The sequence below is a fragment of the Halichoerus grypus genome, chromosome X, assembly GCF_964656455.1.
Source record: "Halichoerus grypus chromosome X, mHalGry1.hap1.1, whole genome shotgun sequence".
Taxonomy (NCBI): Eukaryota; Metazoa; Chordata; class Mammalia; order Carnivora; family Phocidae; genus Halichoerus; species Halichoerus grypus.
The window spans coordinates 65,377,951-65,400,767 of NC_135727.1; the positions used below are offsets into that span (position 1 = coordinate 65,377,951).

Genomic DNA, 22,817 nt, shown 5'->3' on the forward strand with positions numbered 1-22,817 from the left:
TGCTACCACCAGCAACATTTATATACCAAGAGCAGCATGGTAGTATATAATTTTCTTAAACAGGAAATATTTTGAGTTTGTAAAAATTAAGAGCATTGGGAAATTAAGTGGAAAAAGTAGAAAGTAGTAACGTTTCCATGAATGACTGCATTTCATGCATGTATATTAGGTTTAATGAAAATAAGTACTGGTTCGTGTTTAAGGCAAAATACTCATAAACATAATTTTCTATATATTTTTGTACTTTGATATAACATTGATTTATGATATTTATTTTTACTGATTGGGTCTATAAAATCATATTGGAACATTATAAAAGAATGTTTTGATTATTAATGCCATATGGTGGGAATATAAAAGACACTGAAGGGTCAACATTAAAATCATCTTATGACCTTAAAATTTGGAAGTGGAGTTACTCCCTAGGAAAATAGTATCCGTATTTGCTCATGTTTTTCTTTCTGTACATAACAATACATTATAAAAATACATACCTAGTATCTGTATTAAAGCAAAACAGGAAAAATTTTAAAAGTAAAACATGGCTTATCAGTGCTTTTTTTTTTTTTTTGGTTTGAAGAAAAGATTAAAAAGACCTTGAGATATGTAATTATTATAATTATTAAGCAGTACTCCATTGTCTCTTTTAGAAATGTATTCCTATAGAAGAGGAAATTATAACCAGTTTGATGAAAGGGCTGCTAACATGGGAGAACATATGAAGAAAAAAATGAGAGAAGGCCAACTTGGTGGACACAAGACTAGCTGTACAGTTAACAACACCTCTTTGCTTGTGAACAAAACCAATGATTTTTCAAGTATTCCTGCTACTTCAAACACTTACACTGTGGACTATGCTGCAAGTACCTCCACTGTTGACAATACCATGAGCACCTGCACTGTGGAGAATGCTCCACACACCTACACTGTTGACAGTGCATCAAATACCTACACTGTAGACAATGCTACAAGCACTTACACTGTGGACAATGTTCCATGCACCTACACTGTGGAAAATACTTTGAGCACCAACACTGTCGAAAATACTTTGAGCACTTATACTGTGGACAAAGCTCCATGTGCCTACACTGTGACCAATGCTCAGGACATTTACATTGCTGACACTGTTGACAACCCTCCAAGCACTCACATTGCTGACAATATTCCCAGCAATTCTTCCACTGACCATACCCCTAGTACTTCCACCACAGACAATGTTCTTCCTTCCACCACTGATAGTGTTCCAGACCCTTCCAGCACTAATTATGTCCTCAGTACTTCCACTTCTGACAGTACTCCCAGACCACTAGCTATTGACAGCACTCCAAGCTCTTCCGTTTCTGACCATGCTCCCAACCTTCCCGTCTCTGAGAGTGCTCCCAGCACTTCTGCCATTGATGATGCTCTCAGTGCTTCCAGTGCTGCCAGCAATTCCAACACTGCTAGTGCTCATGTTGAGACTAGTCAGGGAAAGAAATGGAGTGCTGCAGGAAGTGGAGGCATCAAGAAGAAACCAGGTGGAAAACAAAGCAAGAGCCCATCATCAAATGCTGCAGAAAAAGGTAAGGTCAGGAGTTTGGTTTTGTTGGCAATGAATAAACATCCTAATGTTTAGGAATCTCAGTGCACCTTAAATATTTAAGTGCCATTTTGTTTCCATTCCCTCTTGTCCTCATTGTACCCCTAAATCTAAACTGAGTGAAACCACAGTTGGGCTGCCTTTTTAAATCATGGAGAAATGACCATCCTCATGCAAAATGTGTCATGTATCTTAGGTGCACACCACGTAATTCTTTTTTAGTTGTCTGCCAGTGAAACACTGCAAATTACTCTATAGTCCTAATGAATTCACATTATTTCATTTAAACGAGGGACTCTGTCTTTTGTTAGAGTTTGTTTAATAACATACACTTTAGACTGCTCTCTTCTTTTAAAATTTTAGTGTAAATCGCTACTAGGTTCTTAGTAGCTCTCCTGGTGATGATGTATCTGTAGTTGGATAATAGACATCTAACTTTTTTCTCTTGTTTTTACCAATGTAATATTTTATTTTGGGGTGTTTTCTTTTAGAATGCATAACAGAACATGGAAAGTCATGCTGTTTCAGCATTGAAAAACCTGTAGTAAGTAACTAAAGTGAATATTTAAGTATTCCTTTTAATTTACTTTTTCATTCTAAAATATGCAAGTTCACTGATATTTTTCTCCAGTAAAGTTTTAATTTGAAGCCTTTACCTGGTTAAAATTTCATAATCTCCATTAGCTGTTCAGTACATAAAGATTCAGAATGGTATTATTAAAGATAATATTGATGACATTGCTTAACCACAGTATTTAAGCACCTATATGAGGAGAACAATATATTTAGCATCAAAAAGACTTAGGGAAAGATTATATCATAAATTACAGATTATATATTTTAAATGCCCTACTTGAATTTTTGTTATTTATTTTAGGTTTCTGATATTCAAACAAGATCTGCTATTATTTCATGGAAACTACGTGGTTCTGAGAAATGTGATCACACCAAATCTCCCGTGACATTTGAACTGGCAATATCTAACAGCGGTAAAAATGGAAAATATAAAAATGTATATATGTAAGTTTCTTTTTATTCATTTCTCATTTCTCATAATTCAATTCAAATATGCTATCTAAATGTATAGACCTCAACTTATACCTAGGCTGAGTTCTAAAGATTTTTTTCTGCAATTTTTTCCAAGCTTTGAATGCAATTTTATATTAAAATAGTTTTATAAATGGTGGGTGGTTGCCAGGGCAGTCCATGAAATTCACTGAATCATGTTAGTGCTGAGAAGGATCCTAAATATCAACTGGTCCATTCTCTTCAGTTTATAGCTTTCCTATTTGACAAGTTTAGACTCAGGGAAGAAATGTTCCCTCCAATTCTCCCTTCTCTTTATTCACTTAGGTCATTTTAGGGGGGAAAAAAGTTTCACTTTATGGTAGGCTACACAAATGAGGTATTTACATTGCAATTGGATTTAAGATAGACTCCCCTGGAAATTTCATTACAGAAGTTAGTTATAAGGTGGAGCTATGATAGCAGCAGGTTGAGCTTAGGAATGTGCTCAGAAGATACAACCAGAAAAAAAAAAAAGATAAAAAGATAGAACCAGGACTAGGGAGGATATAGTGGAGGACACAGCAAAAGCATACCCAACCACTCTGAACAAACAGCTTCTCGACTGAATGGGGACATGTATTCTGAAAGAGAACACACAGAGAGAGGCACAGTAGAAAGGAAATCCCAAGTGAGGAAGAAGAAATGCCTTTGCCCACCAAACAATTATGCAAGAAATAAGTCAGAGATCTGGAGCTGTCTCTACAGCACTTTAAAAATCATAATGCATCTTAAACTTCATTTACTGGAATTTGTCATCTTTACTCAGAGACTCAAAGTGAAATTTTAAATGTAATTAGTTATTATGTAAAGTTTTACTTCCTTTATAATTAGGAGCTAGAAATTTTAAATTTAAGAATTATAATACACAATCTTCTATATTGGGTAGAGGGATGGGAAGATGTAAAATGTGAGGAAAAGCTACTTATAAAATTAAGTTTTGTATGAGGTTACATGGTGGTCTTTTTCTGGTGTTATGTATTTCATAAATATCTTTGTTTTTTATAAAAGCACTCTAATCACCCTATAACCTTGAGTGGCCTGTGCTTAGAAGTATCAGCCTTTGCTTAAAAATAATAATCTTTTAGCTCTTTTTGAAGGCTATTTCTGGGGTTAGAGCCTGAAAGAACTCTTTGAGTTGGTAGAGTACACCTAGGTACTTATGACTGTTTCAGGAAGACATAGATGTGGAAGCACAGCCACTCAATCCACTGTAGCAAATAGGTGCCCTCCCCAGAAAGATTTCCTTTTGTAATTGAATGAATAAATTGCATGATGCACAGTGTCTTTGAGGCTTTTCATATCAACATTATTTTAAATAAGCTAATTAAAGACAAATCTGCATTATTACAGTGTGAAGAAGTTGCAGCGGGAAAAATTATAAAATTTCACTTCATAAAGCCATAGTAATTTCACATGCAAATGAAGAATTTGAAGTATTAGTATCACTTTTTTGCATTCATAGAAAATGGGCTAAAGTTCTCTAAATTTCAAAGAAAATTGTGCTTCTTTGTTTATCACTTGAATATATAAGATTAGGACTGTTAGTTAGCTATTAAATATTTGTGAGATCATTTATAAACAGATATTATGTTCACAGTGGTGATGGAGTTATATTTACTCTACTTGATCTACAACCATCCATGGCCTATTTCATAAGGTAAGAACTCCATCCTACACAACCCCCACTCACCCTGTAGCCAGGCAGACTCCACGGTCTGTATCAGTTTACTACTTATGATTTCTACAGTCAGCATTGCTACTTGCCAGCAGAGTGGCCTATCCTTCATGCTTCAAAAGAGCCCCCTCCAAATCCCTCATTAGTTCACTTTCTTTCACTTAATACAGGTGAAAGAGTGATTTGGGAGCCATCACCAGTAACAATCCAACTTGACTCTACTAGAAAATTCTGTATAATTAGCTCCTAATATGTACCGGGGAACTCAAGTATTCAATTTAGTACATGTAAGGATAAATATTTGAAAGCTTACAACACTTGTCATTACATTTTTAGAATTACAACCATAAGAAGCTCAGCACATAGAACTATGTCTGAAGTGGTTAGTTTCACAACTCCAGGTTGTGAACCAGACCCTCCACTTGCACCCAAACTAATTAGCCGATCCAAGAGCAGCCTGAATTTACAGTGGAAAGTAAGTATTTTACTGCCAAAGTCTCCTCAACATGTTTTTTTTTTTAATTTAAAAACATTCTTTCTGGGGCGCCTGGGTGGCTCAGTTGTTAAGCGTCTGCCTTCAGCTCAGGTCATGGTCCCAGGGTCCTGGGATCGAGCCCCATATCGGGCTCCCTGCTCAGCGGGAAGCCTTCTTCTCCCTCTCCCACTCCCCCTGCTTGTGTTCCCTCTCTCACTGTGTCTCTCTCGTCAAATAAATAAATAAAATCTTAAAAAAAAAACATTCTTTCTACTTTGTCCTGAATTTTAAATATGAAATTATGCATGCCTCATCTTCCCTAGCACTTTTCGTTTTTCCATAATCATCTTTCTCTTCTATCTATATCGAGCATCAAGTAAATTGAGAAATGTCCATCATAATTTCAATTAGTAAAAGTTGAAGTGTCAATTTCTGTAACCTAAATTTATTTATAATTGTAGTTACCAATAAATCTACCTCTTAATTATTAACTTTCTTTATTACATAAAATTTGGAAAACAAAACAAGACAGATTTTGGGTATGTCTTATAGACTGTAAAAAGTGCATTTTAACTTTAAAATCTGGATTGCTTTTAAAAAAAGTAAGCAGATTAATTTTACAGTAATTTCAATCACTTTAATTACATAGTGTGTGTGTATGCACATATAATATACTGTGTAAAAACAGACCATCATACTTTTATCTTTCTGACACATTTAGGGTTCCAATGATAATGGTTCCAAAATAAACAGCTTCCTTTTGGAATGGGATGAGGTAAATCATTTTATTTCTTAAAAGCACTTTTTTGTAAATGGTTATTAATGTTATGATGAATTTTTATACTTGCAGCATTTTATAATGTTCTAATATTTTGCATCTATTATTAAGGGCAAAGGTGAAGGCTTCAAAAGTTGCTATATGGGTACCATGAAACAACACAAGATCCTTAAACTGAATGCTTCTACAAAATATTCATTCAAACTAGCTGCCAAAAATAACTTTGGCTTGAGGTACATTGAATTATTGCAATATTTAAAAGTCTATACTTTAATAAGAACCTGAAAATAACTTTTCCATATTAATTTATTTTTCAGTGATTTCAGTGAAATAGCAGTCTTCCATACATCAGGAACTATGCCTCCAACACCTCCACCTCCTAAGCTAAAAGAAGCAGGAGTCTGTAATTTGTCACTAGAATGGTGTGCCCCAACTAACACAAGCCCAAATGACAGTCTTACTTATGTACTAGAAATGGAAGAAGCAGGATCCGTAAGTTTTCTTTTCACATGCTTTAATCTTTAACTTCAGTTTTAGGTACATTTTACATGCATCTTATAATGAAAAATTTTAGATTTAAGTTAATTTCTTTTTTTAAGTTTTTATTTAAATTCCAGTTAGTTGGGACGCCTGGGTGGCTCAGTCTGTTAAGCGTCTGCCTTGGGCTCAGGTCCTGATCCCAGGGTCCTGGAATCGAGCCCCGCATCGGGCTCCCTGCTCAGCGGGGAGCCTGCTTCTCCCTCTGCCTGCTGCTCCCCCTGCTTGTGCTTTCTCTCTCTGATAAATAAATAAATACCAGTTAGTTAACAGTGTAATATTAGTTTCAGGTGTACTATTTAGTGATTCAACACTTAAATAAAACACCCAGTGCTCATCACAACAAGTGCCCTCATTAATCCCCATCACCTATTTCACCCATCCCCCCACCCACCTCCCTTCTGGTAACCATCAGTTTGTTCTCTGTAGTTGAGTCTGTTTCTCAGTTGTCCTCTTTTTTTCGCTATGATTAAGCTAATTTCAATCAAACCACATGATTCCCAAGTCTCTGTTTTCGAGAGGGGACCAATGCTGAGCCAATGTTAGGCGAGCCAGTACAGGGAGTTCTGAAGGTACCTAAGTCCCGGAAGATTAGCTAAAAGCAGCAGCAGCCATAACAACACAACAGATACACAGTGAAGTGTGTTAGTTCTTCAACTTTGGGTCTATCCCAGATGACCTTGCATGGTCACACAGATCCTCTGCATACTTCTACCAGGGCAAACGCTTTCCTCATCTCCCTGGATTCCTGATGTGGGCGGGCAAACTGTTTTATTGCATTCTGAACTTTCAAGTCTATACTAAATAGGCTATTCAACTTAAAAGGCAGCTGTACATTTTAGGTTATGTACATTTTACCACATTTTATATAAAGCAACTAACATTGAAGAAGAGTTCTGTGTAATTAATATGTTAAGTGCCTTCATATACATTATCTCATTACATCCTGAAAAAAGGGAGCCCTTTAAAGTAGAAAGTGTCTCCATTTTTTATGGAGGAACTAAGGTTCAGAGAGACTAAGGGACTTGCTCAGGACCACCCAGATGGAAAATAAGCTGAAGTTGGAACTTGAACCCAAGCCTAATTCCTAAATTCATTCTTTCATTTCCAGGGGTTGGGTTTTAAACCTAAATATAATGGAGAAGACCTCTCATGCACTATAAGAAATCTTCAAAGAAGTACTACATACAAGTTTAGGGTATGTGGCTATAATTTATAAATTTGTATCATATTTTTAATATTAAATTATACTCTTCACTGGAGATTAAAAAATGAGTATCTTTTTTGGTTGAAATTAAACATTATTTTGCATTTAGTTCTCAGAAATCTTCAAATAAACTGCTTTATAATATTATTTGCAAACTATGCACATTTTCAAATCAGATATTTATTTCCAGTGGTCAACCAAGGTATTCTCTTTTACTCAAACAGATCTTTGCCTACAATTTGGAAGGAAGGAGTAACCCCAGTGGAGAAGTAAAATATACTACCTATCCAGATAAGCCTGGATCCCCTGAAACACCATATATAAAGGGAAAAATCTATGCACACAGAGTAAAAATTGGATGGGGTAATGTTTTTGTATTTGAAATGTACCCTTTCTGTCTTAATATTAACTATTGAGAAGAAATCTTCCTCTAACTGCCCTCAGCTTTATAAAATATTCTCTTATTTTCATTTGAAATATTTCACCTTATAAATGAGTTCAGTTGTAAATGACATTTTTTATAGTTCTCTATTGAGTTCTCTGTTGCTATCTCATTAAGTCACACATGAACAAATTACTAAATTTTATATGAGCCTTCAAAAATTATAGTTATTCCAAGTAAGATTATATCTAATATAGAGGCCAAAATTAAAAAGACACATCAATGATAAATGCCAGCTTGATAAGAAATTATGTTTTTACAAATCATTTTGCCTCTCAACTGGCAAAATCTACTTCAAGGTACAAATACTTAGCATTTTAGTCTCTTTGAAAGAACTTTAAAATCCTAATTGTTTCATGTCTAATATTAATACCCTATTAAATTTCATGTTTGTATTTTTTCTCCATAAAAATTTTAATTTATAAGATAACGTTCCAGTGAAAGACTTTTAAGTTTATTCAAGAATAATATTAATTTTATTTCTCTTTTCAGAACCACCCAAAGATAATGGTGGGACATACATTTCAAGTTACAGTTTAGAAGTTAGTGAAAATTCAGATGGTAAGACATCATGATTTTTTTTCAAAGTTAAATTATAAGGTTTTTAAAAAGTTTTTATTTAAATTCCAGTTAGTTAACATACAGTGTACTATTAGTTTCAGGTGTACAATATAGTGATTCAACACTTCCATACAACACCTGGTGCTGATCACAACTGTGCATCATGATTTTTTTAAAAGTTTTTATTTTGAAATAGTTTTAGACTTATCCAGAAGTTGTCAAAATAGTGTAGAGAATTCCTGTATATAACCTTCACTCAGCTTCTCCTAAAATTAATATCTTACATAACCATAGTACAATTATCAAAACCAGGAAATTGGCATTGGTACAATACTATGAACTAATCCAGGACTTACTTGGATTTCTCCATTTTTTAGTAGCAAATTATGTTTATTTACTGATCTTTTATTATTTTATGGCTAATTCTATAAGGAATATAATTATTTAACTATTGTAAATAGGTAAGTGGGCCACAGTTAGTTTCCAAAATGCTTATTTCTTAGTATATACATGAGATAATAATGGGACCCATAAAATTTATAAGCTACCTATAAATAAATTAGATAAATTTGCTTTTATCCCTTCAGAGAATTCCTGGAACATAATCTACAGTGGAACCACAAAGGAATTTCTATATGATCACCTGCAACCTGGTACTACATATAAACTGAGAGTCTTTTGTACTTCACCTGTAGGCCAAAGCCAGGTGAGGAAACAGAGAGGGAAGTGTGTAAATTGAGGATTGAAATTATTTATGTTACTGTTTTAAAAAACTGAATTTGAATTTAATATAATCATAAGGTATTTTGTATTTCTCTTAGCCTTCAGATATATTGACTATTCAAACACCTACTCTTTCTCCTGCATCTTGCCATCCTCTACCTTTGAATGGTGAAACCAAGACCAAAGAAATGAACATCAAATGTGGTGAGGCTTCTTGTATGATTTGAATGACTTCGCCTAAATTTCTTGTTTTGTAACCTCTGATTTTAATTAATTAATGTTACTGAAGCAGAGCAAGTGCATTTTTTACTACAAAATCAAATAATATTTACAAAACTGTTTCTTACTTGGTAATTGAAATCACAATAATTTTTGAAGTATAATTAACATTCAATGTTATATTAGTTTCAGGTGTACAACATATTGATTCAATAATTCTATACATTAGTCGTGCTCACCACAATAAGTATAATCACCATCTATCACCATACAATGTTATTACAATATTACTGATTATATTCCCATGTTGTACTTTTCATCTCCATGACTTATTTATTTTATAACTAAGTTTGTACCTTTTAGGGCGCCTGGGTGGCTCAGTTGGTTAAGCGACTGCCTTCGGCTCAGGTCATGATCCTGGAGTCCTGGGATCGAGTCCCGCATCGGGCTCCCTGCTCGGCAGGGAGTCTGCTTCTCCCTCTCCCACTCCCCCCTCTTGTGCTCTCTCTCTCTCTCACTCTCTCTCTCAAATAAAAAAAAAAAAAAAAAAGTTTGTACCTTTTAATCCCCTTTATCTATTTTGCCCATCACCCCACCCACCTCTCCTCTGGCAGCCACCAGTTTGTTCTCTATATTTAAGAGTCTGGGTTTTTTTTGGTTTTTTGTTTGTTTGGTTTGTTTTTTAGAGTGCACATATAAGTGAAATCATACGGTATTTCTCTCTCTGTCTGACTCACAACACTTAGTAAATACCCTCTAGGTCCATCCATGTTGTCACAAATGTTTTAAATGTCAAAATTAAATTTAAAATTTAATTGACACAATTAATATAATTTGAGTATTCTGTTACTTTATTAAGTGTTTTCACATTGTGTCTTCTAAAATTATTTTGTATTATTTTAAAGGACCACCCCTAAAATTACTTGCAAATTTTTAAAATTTATTCTGTACATTTTTGTAGATTATCATCCTAATGAAAACTCTGAAGCACCTGCATATGTCAATAAGGCAGAAGATAACCAAGATGACAAACGAGGGCACCCTAGTTCCAAAGTGAGATCCATAGTGAGTAAATTAATTTCTGAAGAATCCAGTTTCTGGTTAAAAGTAGTGAAGAGTGCTGGAGAAGTTATATTGTTCAGTTGACCCATTCATGGTTCATTTCACTTTGGATGAATATATGCTTCTACTTCCTGTCAGGGTGGGGAGTGACCATACCTGCACAATCATCTTTGTGTTTTCTTATTTGTTTGTTTGTGTTTATTTGTAGTTGGGACCTCATCCATTGAAGTGTGAAACTGCATCAGTCCCAAGCCCTCCTTCTCAATGTGGTATACCTGTGCTAACCTGCAAGGGTCCAACCTGTGTTGTTGTTAGTTGGGGGGTATGTTATCAATTTATTTTTATTAATTTTGTTGATATAAGAGCACACCTATTGGTTTAGTATTTTTTTTGAAAGTCTACAACTCCCTAAGGAGTCAGAGTTTAGATTAGGGTTCCATAAATCTTGGACCATGGTTCTAGAACAACATAAGACCTGATACTAGTACTATTAGGAAGGCTAAGGCTAGGGACGCCTGGGTGGCTCAGTCAGTTAAGCATCTGCCTTTGGCTCAGGTCATGATCCCAGGGTCCTGGGATCACGTCCAGCATCAAGCTCCTTGCTCAGCAGGGAGCCTGCTTCTTCCTCTGCCTACCTCTCTCTCACACAAATAAATAAATAAAATCTTTTTTAAAAAAAAAAAGGCTAAGAATAGGGGCACCTGGGTGGCTCAGTCGATGGAGTGTCCAACTCAGTTTTGGCTCAGGTCATGGTCTCAGGGTCTTGAGATCAAGCCCTGCATCAGGCTCCATGCTCAGCATAGAATCTGCTTGAGATTCTTTCCCTCTCCCTCTGCTCCTCCCCCCTGCTCTCTAAAATAAATAAGTAAATAAAATCTTTAAAAAAAAAAAAAAGAGGTGCCTGGGTGGCTGAGTCATTTAAGCGTCTGCCTTCAGCTCAGGTCATGATCCCAGGGTCCTGAGATCGAGCCCCATGTCCAACCCCTTGTTCAGCGGGGAGCCTGCATCTCCCTCTGACTGCTGCTCCCCCTGTTTGTGCTCGCTCTCTCTCTCTGTCAAATAAATAGATAAAATCTTTTTTAAAATTTTAAATAAATAAATAAATAGCTAAAACTATGGTAATCCTATGGTAATCCTGCTTTTCAGACTCTATATTTATAGAGATTAATAAATTTGGAAAACCAAATAGGCGATCAATAGGTAACTAATTTAATTTTTTAAAGGTTTATTTATTCATTCGAGACACAGAGATACAGAGAGAGAGAGAGAATATGAGCAGGGGGAGAAGCAGAGGGAGGGGGAGAAGCAGGCTTCCCGCTGAGCAGGGAGCCCGATGCGGGGCTCGATCCCAGGACCCTGGGATCATGACCTGAGCCTAAGGCAGATGCTTAACCATCTGAGCCACCCAGGCGCCCCAACTAATTTAATTTTTAAAACCAAAACAAGAGATAATAAAATTAAATCAATTTACAGAACTTCGAGCCCCACATTGGGCTCCCTGTTCGGTGGGAAGCCTGCTTCTCCCTCTCCCTCTCCCCCTGCTTGTGTTCCCTCTCTCGCTGTGTCTCTCTCTGTCAAATAAATAAATAAAATCCTTAAAAAAAAGTGACTATGAGATAATGAAGCTTTAAAAAATGTTTTGCATCCATGTGAATAGCTCCCCATTTAAATAAGCTCAAAAAATAAAAACTGGCCTAGTTTTTAAGCCACCTATGTATCTTTGAATTTTTCTTCCATTCTTCCCAGACTCTAGCAGAGGGTTTTTAGCATTGACACAAAAGCTTTAGTTTGATAATAATAAATGACAATCTGATTACAGCACTGTACAAAATCCAGAGAATACTGGAATTTGTGTTTGAACCCACTAATCAATAGTAATATTAAGCAACATTAGTATATCTAGGTTTGCTCTTTTTTAAGTAACCTATTTGAGAATACTTTTAACAAATTAAAAACAGGAATTTATCAAATATGTGGGATTAGCCAATCCTTTCTCTTAATTTTATTTGAGCCTTTTAATGTTATAGTATTCTGCCTTATATTTATTTCTACAATTGTCTCATACCATTTAATAGATTATGAGTTTTGATATTGAAAGAATTATGTTGTAACTCTCCACAATATCTAGTATAATGACAATTTATAGAAAGAACTCAATTTCTGTGTTTGTTGCATCTTTTAGATTCCTGTGTGTAATGGTGCTGAAATCACTGAATATAGACTTGAGTGGGGACAAAGTGAAGAATCAATGCACTTGATTTACACTGGCCCTTGTCTGAGCTATGAAGTTAAAGGTCTCATTCCTGCAACTACATATTTTTGCAGAGTTCAGGTAATCCCAACAGTTATTCCAATGTAAATAAGACAACAGTTATTAACCTATACTATCCACATACATAATACTGACACCATTTCCAGTGTAGTGACTAGAAGGGATTAACAGACTTCCAAATGTTAAATATTTCTCATGTTCAGCAACATCATTCTGAGCTCCTTCACCTAGCATTTAAAGCCCCACATAATCTGGAACTTACTTTTTATGCCAACTTGATCGGCCATTATTTTTTCTACAGTTCTGTTTCCCAAATTACCTTGAACTTAACAATCACCTGAAATGCTTGTTTAAAACACTGATTCCTGCACCTTCACTCAGACTACTGAGTCAAAATTTCTAATCCAGTGACTTCTTAATCTGTAAAATTAAAAAGCACTCAAAGTGATAATTATCATCAATTAGGAAAACCTTCAGAAACTATTTCAAACAAACAAGTCTGCTCTACCACCACCCCAAGTATGCCTTGTACATTTGTTCATACCTTATTCATTGCCTATCTTGTCCCATAAAACCAAGCTTTTGCATCAATGCTTCCCTGAAAACCTTAGCTGGAAGTGATCTCTTCCTCCTCTGAACTACTAGAATTATAAGACACACAACATTAAGGTTTGGGGAAACAATCCAAATTTGGAAAGATCTGATATGTTGTCCCTATAAACTAAAGCCATCAAATTGTAGGAGCCCTAATACTGAGAATCTAAGTTCCATCTCCCAGATTGCCTTTCATCACTGGAAGTAATTTTTTTTTAAATCCTTTGTCAACATTTTTGGGTATCTATTTTTTTTTTTTTTTGGCAAAATGCTCTGACAATATATATTTGTGAGAAGGCCACTGCAATTGTCCAAAGGACAGGTGAGTTTATGAATATTAAGGATGCTACAATGGGAATGCTAAGACATTAATGGAGCTGAAAGATATTTGAGAAGTAAAAATCAATGGAATGTGATCCTGCCAAGACAGAATATCCCCATACCTCCCAGGTCCTCCTTCTTACAACTAAAACTCTCTGAACATAACACAACAAACAAGCATAGACTATAAATGGTGGAAAGAAAGAAAAATGTAAAAAGAAAAGGATCCTAAGGACCTCACAAATTGAAAAACAACACAGTAGTGAGCCCCCTGGGTTTCGTTATCACCACACACATGTCCCAGAAAGGGTATGGGAGAAACCTCCAATTCAGAACTGCCAACAGAGACAGGGAAAAAATCTTCAAGAAAAGCCTACATCCCGCCAACAAAATGACTGGGAAAATGCTAGCCTAACCACAGAAAATCTCTTAAGTAATGCGCACCTTACTCCAGCCAAATGAAATTGAAATCTCAATTAAAAAAGCACACACATTCCTGCCCTTCCCCAACCCTGAAATTTCAACAGGCAGAGTGGGAAGCTGACCATCCAAGCCACCCCAGAAGCAAGGAACATGCTCCAGTTTCCCTACCCAGTAGTTTCAGTTCCAGAAGGGCCAAGCACGGAGTTAATCTTCCATTCACTGCCTGGCAAAATTAGACAGTGCTCTGCTCCCATTCCCCTGCCAACTGGTGTCAGGATGGCCAAGCAGGGACCTTATGATCTTCCACACCTCTTTGGATGGAAGTGGGAAGGAGCACTCTAATTCCCCTGAATGGTTAGTATTGGCAAACTCAACTTCCACCCTCACCCAGCAGCAATGGACTGACCAAGGTGGTGTGATTCAGGCTAGTTAGCACTCTATTTTCTTCTTACCCCTGTGTCAGTGAAGCCCAATGAGAAGTTTATTTTTTTAAACTTAAGTATAGATTAATTGACATACAATATTTTTTATTATTATGTTCAATTAGCTAGCATCATTAGTTTTCTAAGTAGTGTTCAAAGATTCATTAGTTGCATATAACACCCAGTGCTCATCACCACACGTGCCCTCCTGAATACCCATCACCGGGCTAACCCATCCCCCCACCCCCCTCCCTTCTGTAACCCTCAGTTCGGTTCCTGGAGTCCAGAGTCTCTCATGTTTTGTCTCCCTCTCTGATTTCTTCCCATTCAGTTTTCCCTCCCTGCCCCTGTAGCCTTATATTCCACATATGAGTGAAACCATATGATAATTGTCTTTCTCTGCTTGATTTATTTCACTTAGTATAATCCCCTCCAGTTCCATCCAAGTCGAGGCAAATGGTGGGTATTCATCCTTTCTGATGGCTGAGTAATATTCCACTGTAGATATGAACCACATCTTCTTTATCCATTCATCTGTTGAAGGGCATCTCAGCTCCTTCCACAGTTTGGCTATCGTGGACACTGTTGATATGAACATTGGGGTGCATGTGCCCCTTCTTTTCACAATGTCTATATCTTTGGGGTAAATACCTAGTAGTGCAGTTGCTGGGTCATAGGGTAGCTCTACTTTTAACATCTTGAGGAACCTCCATACTGTTTTCCAGAGTGGCTGTAAGCTTGCATTCTCAGTAACAGTGTAATAGGGTTCCCCTTTCTCCACATCCTCACCAACATTTGTTGTTTCCTGTCTTGTTAATTTTAGCCATTCTAACTGGTATAAGGTGGTATCTCATTGTGGTTTTGATTTGTATTTCCCTGATGGCTAGTGATGTTGAACATTTTTTCATGTGTCGGTTAGCCATTCATATGTCTTCTTTGGAGAAGTGTCTGTTCATGTCTTCTGCCCATTTCCTGACTGGATTATTTGTTTTGGGGGTGTTGAGTTTGAGAAGTTCTTTATAGATCTTGATACCAGCCCTTTATCTGGTATGTCATTTGCAAATATCTTCTCCCATTCTCTGAGTTATTTCTTAGTTTTGTTGACTGTTTCCTTTGCTGTGCAAAAGCTTTTTATCTTGATAAAGTCCCAAAAGTTTATTTTTGCTTTTGTTTCCCTTGCCTTTAGAGACATGTGTTGAAAGAGGTCACTGTGGCCAATGTCAAAGAGGGTATTGCCTATGTTCTCCTCTAGGATTTTGATGGATTACTGTCTCACATTGAGGTCTTTCATCCATTTTGAGTTTATCTTTGTTTATGGTGTAAGAGAATGGTCCAGTTTCATTCTTCTGCATGTGGCTGTCCAATTTTCCCAGCACCATTTATTGAAGAGACTGTCTTTTTTTCCGTTGGATATTCTTTCCTGATTTGTCAAAGATTAGTTGACCATAGAGTTAAGGGTCCATTTCTGGGCTCTCTATTCTGTTCCATTGATTTATGTGTCTGTTTTTGTGCCAATATCATGCTGTCTTGATGATCACAGCTTTGTAATATAGCTTGAAGTCAGGCATTGTGAAGCCCCCTGTTTTGGTTTTCTTTTTCAATTCCCTGGCCATTTGGGGTCTTTTCTGGTTCCATACAAATTTTAGGATTGCTTGTTCCAGCTCTGTGAAAACTGTTGATGGTATTTTGATAGGGATTGCATTGAAAGTGTAGATTACTCTGGGCAGCATAGACTTTTTCACAATGTTTATTCTTCCAATCCATGAGCGTGGAATGTTTTTCCATCTCTTTGTGTCTTCCTCAATTTCTTTCATAAGTGTTCTGTAGTCGCTAGAGTATAGATCTTTCACCTCTTTGGTTAGGTTTATTCCTAGGTATCTTATGGTTTATGGTGCTATTATAAATGGAATCAATTCCTTAATTTCTCTTTCTTCAGTCACATTGTTAGTGTATAGAAATGCAACTGATTTCTGTGCATTGATTTTGTATCATGCCATGTTGCTGAATTGCTGTATCAATTATAATAATTTTGGGGTGGAGTCTTTCAGATTTTCCACATAAAGTAACGTGTCATCTGCAACGACAGAGAGTTTGACTTCTTCTTTGCCAATCTGAATGCATTTTATTTCTCTTTGTTGTCTGATTGCTGATGCTAGGACTTCTAGTACTATGTTAAACAAAAGTGGTGAGAGTAGGCATCCTTGTCGTGTTCCTGACCTTATGGGAAAAGCTCTCAGCCTTTTCCCCGTTGAGAATGATATTTGCTGTGGGCATTTCATAGATGGTTTTTATCATATTGAGTTATGTTCCCTCTATCCCTATATTTTGAAGAGTTTTAATCAGGAAAGGATGCTGTATTTTGTCAAATGCTTTTTCTGCATCGACTGAGAGGATCATATGGTTCTTGTCTTTTCTTTGTTAATGTGACCTATCAGTTGATTGATTTTCAAATGTTGAACCACCCTTGTATCCCAGGAATAAACCCCACCTGGTCATAGGGAATAATCCTTTTAATGTACTGTTGGATCCTATTGGCTAGGATCTTGTTGAGTATTTTGGCATCCATGTTCATCATGGATACTGGTCTGTAATTCTCCTTTTTGATGGGGTCTTTGTCTGGTTTTGGGATCAGGGTAATGCTGGCCTCATAGAATGAGTTTGGAGGTTTCCCTTCCATTTCTATTTTTTGGAACAGCTTCAGTAGAATAGGTATTATTTCTTTAAATGTTTGGTAGAATTCCCCTGGGAAGCCATCTGGCCCTGGACTCTGGTTTTTGGGGAGGTTTTTGATTACTGCTTCAATCTTATTACTGGTTATTGGTCTATTCAGATTGTCTATTTCTTCCTGTTTCAGTCTTAGTAGTTTCCAAGTTTCCAGGAAGGCATCCATTCCTTCCAGGTTGCTTAATTTGTTGGCATATAGTTGCTGGTAATAATTTCTAATAATTATTTCTATTTCCTTGGTGTTAGTCTTGATCTCTTCCTTTTCATTCTTGATTTTGATTTGGGTCCTTTCCCTTTTCTTTTGGATAAGTCTGGCCAGAGGTTTATCAATCTTATTAATTCTTAACTATTGAAAGATATGAATTTAGTGTCATCATATTGTCTGTAAAGTCCCTATTTCTATAGATTATCTCTTTAAATTTCTGGTCTGGTCTATATTACTCTTGGGGGTCTTTCTTCTTTTATAGAATCCCCCTTAAGATTTCTTGCAGGGCTGGCTTGGTGGTCATATATTCTTTCAGTTTCTGCCACTCCTGGAAGCTCTTTAGCTCTCCATCCATTCTGAATGACAGCCTTGCTGGATAAAGCATACGTGGCTTCATGTTCTTCTCATTTAGTACCCTGAATTATGTCTTTCCAGCCCTTTCTGGCTTGCCAGGTCTCTCTGGATAGGTCTGACGTTATTCTGATGTTCCTCCCTCCATACATAAGAAATCTTTTCCCCCTAACTTCTCTCAGGATAGCTTCCTTGGCTCTAAGATTTGCAAGTTTCACTATTATATGCTGGGGTGTTGGTGTATTTTTACTGATCTTGGGAAGAGTCCTCTCTGCTTCTTGGACATGAATGCTTGTTTCCTTCCCCAGATTAGGGAACTTCTCAGCTATGATTTGCTCAAATATGCCTTCTAGTCCTCTCTCTCTCTCTCTCTCCATCCCATGAGGGATCCCAATAATTCTGACATTGGAATGTTTCAAGACATCTTTGATCTCTCTAAGTCTGTTCTCATGGGCTTCTACCTGCCTATCCCTATCCTCCTCGGTTTCCTTCCTTTCTATCAGCTTATCTTCTAGATCACTGATTCATTGTTCTGCCTTGTTTACCCTGGCTGTTAAAGAGTATCCAGTTTAGACTGCATCTCATTCATAGCATTTTTAGTTCGGCCTGATTAGATCTCATTTCTGCCCTTAGAGATTCTACATTGTCGCTAATGCTTTTCTCAAGCCTAGCTATTGACTTCATGATTGCTACCCTGAAGTCTATCTCTGACATCTTTCTTATATCCATATCCATTAGATCTGTGGCAGAGGACATTGTCTCTGATTCTTTTCTTTGTTGGGAGTTCCTCCTTCTAGTCATTCTGTTGAGGGATGGTTGAGGGAATGGACAGCGTCCAAAATATCAACCATGACCCAAGCAAAAAGCATCTACGAAAAAATCCAAAGTGGGCGAAAGCTACCACAGATATGCCATCAAAGCCAAGATGATCCAAAACAATAAAAAAGAAAGAAAAAAAGAGAAAAAAAAGAGGGGGGGCGGGGAGAAAGATTATAATCTCTCAGGGTGGACACAGCAGAGTGATCTGCCTGTTCCTGCTTGATTTTTGGTCTGTGTGGTAGAAGACACTATATCCCAAAATTGCAAAGAAATCAGAACTTACATATATATCAAGATAAAATTGAATAGAGTGAAAACTGGGCTAGTATGGGGTATAAATCTATAAAGCATATATGTGAAAAAGAAAATAAAAGTTAAGAAGCAACTTTAAAACATAGGTTGGGAAATACAAATCATTTGAAATGGGAGCAGGGTTTAAAAAAAAAAGAAACCAAAAAAGAAATGTAAAATTTTAGCCTAAAATATAAACGAGTTGTGAGGGAACAGCTGGAACTCCCTATTATTTTCCCCTGGCACTGGAGTTTTACAGTTCTGTGGGAAATAAGCTTAAGCTTATTCACCTGTTCTTCCAGTCTGTCTTCTGGGGGAGGGGCCTGCTTGCCTGGGTGGGGTTGCCCCACCCCTTGTCAGGGGGATGGGCTTAATGTGAGCTGGTTGGCTGCGTGGCTTTTGTTCCCTGGCATCTTTCCACTTCTCTTTAGAGGGTCAGAGCTAACATGGCCCTGCAGCCCAGAGCCTCAATGTTGGGGTCGACACCCCTCAACAGATCCTCCAGTTCAGTCCGTCTCCACTTCTGCCTGTACCAATCTCCACAGACTTGAGCATTTTCTGGAGGAGGGGCCTGTTGCATTGATTCTCAAATGTCTTTGCCCCAGGCAGAATTGCACTGCCCTTGCCAGGGGCCAGGCTAAGTCATCTGCCCCGGTTTGCTCTCTATGGCTTTTGTTCCCTGAAGGCTTTCCAAACAGCTTTAGAGGATTAGAATGAAAATGGCAGCCTCCCAATCTCTGGCCCCGGAGCCGAAAGCTTGGGGCCCCACTCCTCTGTGAGCCCACAGAGAAAAGCAGTCCATCACTTCTGTCACTCCTAGTCTCCCTAGTCTCTATCACTCTGTGCCCACCTGGCCTGTGACCGAGCATTGCTATCTCTGGCACACGGCCCTGTTTGAAGTCTCCAAACCCAGCAGATTCCTGCCATATGCTCCTGCACCACTCCTCCCAGGGAAGGAAGGGGGCTGTCCCTGGTTCTGCCACTTGTTGGGCCCCTATTTGAAGAGCAGTGGCCTGACTGTGCCACAGATCACAGTTTATGGCAACCCCGAGCTGATAGCCCACTCCTTGGCTCACTCTTCATGGCCAGCTTCCCTGCTCCAATACCTGGGAGCTCTGCCACACTCAGGCACCCCCGCTCCTCCTGTGACCCCAAGGATCCTGAGACCACACTGTCCCAGGGAGGGTTCCACCTCCCACTTAGCTGCCTGAGTGACATCCCTCATCGGAGCAGACTTCTGTTCCAATTTTGTGCTCCACTGCTCTATCACTTGCCAGTAGCCAGCTGAGGGAGGCTCCCTCCCCCCATGGTCTGTCTTCCCATATATTGCCTTGGATTCACGTCTCCACATCTCCTACCTTGCGGTAAATGGTTGCTTGTCTATTTGTAGAGTTGCAGCTATTCTTTTCTTCAATCTCCAGTTGAGTTCACAGGTGTTCAGAATGGTTTGATAGCTATCTAGGTGAATTCCTGGGACCAGATGAAATTAAGGTCTCCTACTCCTCTGCCATCTTGGACTCCTCCCCCGCAGTGAGAAGTTTAACCTACATTTCTACCTACCAGCACTGAGACTGAATGAGGACATGGGAAGCAGGGCTAGGCAACATTCAGGTCCCTCCTTCACCTGCTGTCCACTGAGGAGCTCAGCCTGCATCTCTACTCAGCATCAAAGAGGCAAATCTAGGTGGTGGGAGGCTATGCTACTTGGCACCCTACTCCCCCACTCCCTTCTCCTGGTGTCATTAGGACACAACTGGGAACTGAGCTTCCACCTCCACCCTAAAGGAACACAGAGATATTAGTCAGTTCTCCATTTACCCCTTCATGGTATCATCAGGGACCAGTGAGGAACTGAGCTTAGACCCACACTCAGAGACAGTCATATGGTGAAAATAGTTGCCCTATATAATAACCAACATAAAAACCTTACTGAATGGGTTCAATAGTAGAGTGATGACAGAAGACAGACTCTGTGAACCTGAAGACAGATTAATAAAATCTGAATACAGATTGAGTAACAGAAAAGATTTTAAAAGAAAAAAATGAACAAAGTTTCAGGGACATATGGAACAATAACAAAAGAGCTAATATTCATATCACTATAAACTCCCAGAAGGAGAGAAGATAAAGAGTGGAAATGAAAAATTGTCCAAAGAAACAATAAAAACTTCCCAATTTGGGGAAAAACATAAACCAAACAATTTAAAGAACTGAGAAAATCTAAAATAGGACAGATCTGAAGAAATCCACACTACCAAAACATATCATAATTAACCTTTTGAAAATAAAAAACAAATAAAAAAAATCCTGAAAGCACCCAGAGAGAAATGGTACATTACTTATAGGTGAAAATCAACTCAAAAGACAAATATATCTCTTTTGAAACCATGGAGGCCAGAAATAAGTGGCACATTTTTCAAGTCCTGAAAGAAATTAACTGTCTACTTGAAATTATATTCAGTAAAATTGTTCTTCAGGAACGAAAAGAAAATAGACATTCTCAGATAAGGAAAACTAAGAATTTGTTGCCAGTAAAACTCCCAATAAAAATTGGATACAGAAAGCACTCTTTTAAAAAAAGGAAATGATAACAAAAGAAGGCTTAGAACTTCAGAAAAGAAGTGACATTGGGGTTCTGGTCCAAGATGGTGACATAACAGGCTCCTGAACTCATCTCCTTCCACAGACACACTGAAACCACAGTTACACATGGAACAATTTCCTCTGAAAGAAATCCAGAAATTAGCTGAGGGACTTATAAACACCAGAAAAATGAGAGAAAAAAACACATCAAAATGGGTAAGAAAAGCTGAGATATACTCTCAATATAAACTCCACATACAGCACAGCAGCATACAATGGGGAGGAAACTCACAACTGCCAGTTTTTCTCTGAGGAATGAGGAATTTGGGTCCAACACCTAGCACACCAAGTTTGAAAACCTCCACCTAATGGGCAGGCCCCTAAAATACCTAGCTCTGAAAGCAAATGGGGAATGCATCCATGAGACACACAACACTGTACCAAACAAAGAAACAGTCTTAATGGGCTTGCTAAGACTCACACTGGCTATCCCCTCAGGTCTCAGTGCAGAGGTAGTAGAAACACCCATCTCCCAGCCTTTCCCTGAAAAAGGCCTATTTGAACATTTTTAAAGCTGTAACCTAAGAGTCAGCCTCCTAATTTAGCACACATCTAAGCGATAAATACAATCTCCATCTGCCACACTCCAGGTCACTAGTATCTCCTTGAAAGGAGCTTGTGCACATGTATGGCACCCCAGCATTGTGGTTGCTGCCCAAAGGATGCAACAATTGATTTCCTGGCTCTGGTGGCCAGTGAAGCTTGCATTTACACGTTTCAGAGTACTGTAGCAAACAAAGAAACAGTTCTTGACTGGCTGTAACCCCAGGGCTTAGTACAGGGGCACAAGTCAGAAACACCCATTTCCCAGTCTTTCCCTGAAAGAGTCTGTTTTGCATATCTTACAAGCTGCAGCTGAGGGTCCAGCTTCCAATAAGCTTGAATTGAGGTGCTGACTGGTATCCTCCCCTTTGGGACACTGACAGATACTGGCATACCTTAAACCACTGGAACCACTAAGAACAAAGAATCTAGCTTGCACAATCACTAAGGGCTAGGACCAGGCCAAATGATAATGTTCATCTTCTACACAAGGCTACTCCTTCAAGACTGTGAGAGAGGTAGATGTTTTATCTAATGCACAGAAAGGTAAAATAAGGAAACAGAGAATATTTTCCAAGCAAAAGACCAAGATAAACCTCCAGAAACAGCCTTTAATAAAATGGAGATAAGATATTTACCTGATAAGGAGTTCAAAATAGTGGTCATAAAGATACTCACCAATGTCAGAAGAACAATGCATGAACAAAGTGAAAATTTCAACAAAGAGATAGAAAGTTAAAAAGTACCCAACAGAAATCACATAGGTAAAGAATATAACTGAACTGAGAAATTCAATAAAAGGGTTGAACAACAGACAAGATCAAGTGTAAGAGAAAGGATCAGCAAACTTGAAGACAGGGCAGTGGAACTCATGCAATCACAG

The 22,817-nt window shown here is 37.9% G+C and overlaps 1 protein-coding gene across 1 annotated transcript in view; it reads left to right on the top strand.

Moving 5' to 3' along the window:
- The window catches only part of LOC144380393 (fibronectin type III domain containing protein 3C1-like), a 56,023-nt gene that overhangs the window by 12,904 nt on the left and 20,302 nt on the right, over window positions 1-22,817 (top strand). The window contains exons 5-21 of the mRNA XM_078064029.1: window positions 5-39; window positions 651-1,562; window positions 2,071-2,123; window positions 2,457-2,599; window positions 4,245-4,304; window positions 4,659-4,797; window positions 5,519-5,572; window positions 5,687-5,808; window positions 5,893-6,067; window positions 7,224-7,310; window positions 7,544-7,682; window positions 8,254-8,322; window positions 8,910-9,028; window positions 9,144-9,249; window positions 10,226-10,317; window positions 10,535-10,648; window positions 12,509-12,658. Coding sequence (XP_077920155.1) covers window positions 5-39; window positions 651-1,562; window positions 2,071-2,123; window positions 2,457-2,599; window positions 4,245-4,304; window positions 4,659-4,797; window positions 5,519-5,572; window positions 5,687-5,808; window positions 5,893-6,067; window positions 7,224-7,310; window positions 7,544-7,682; window positions 8,254-8,322; window positions 8,910-9,028; window positions 9,144-9,249; window positions 10,226-10,317; window positions 10,535-10,648; window positions 12,509-12,658 — 2,569 coding nt within the window. The remainder of the gene's footprint in view (window positions 1-4; window positions 40-650; window positions 1,563-2,070; window positions 2,124-2,456; window positions 2,600-4,244; window positions 4,305-4,658; window positions 4,798-5,518; window positions 5,573-5,686; window positions 5,809-5,892; window positions 6,068-7,223; window positions 7,311-7,543; window positions 7,683-8,253; window positions 8,323-8,909; window positions 9,029-9,143; window positions 9,250-10,225; window positions 10,318-10,534; window positions 10,649-12,508; window positions 12,659-22,817) is intronic.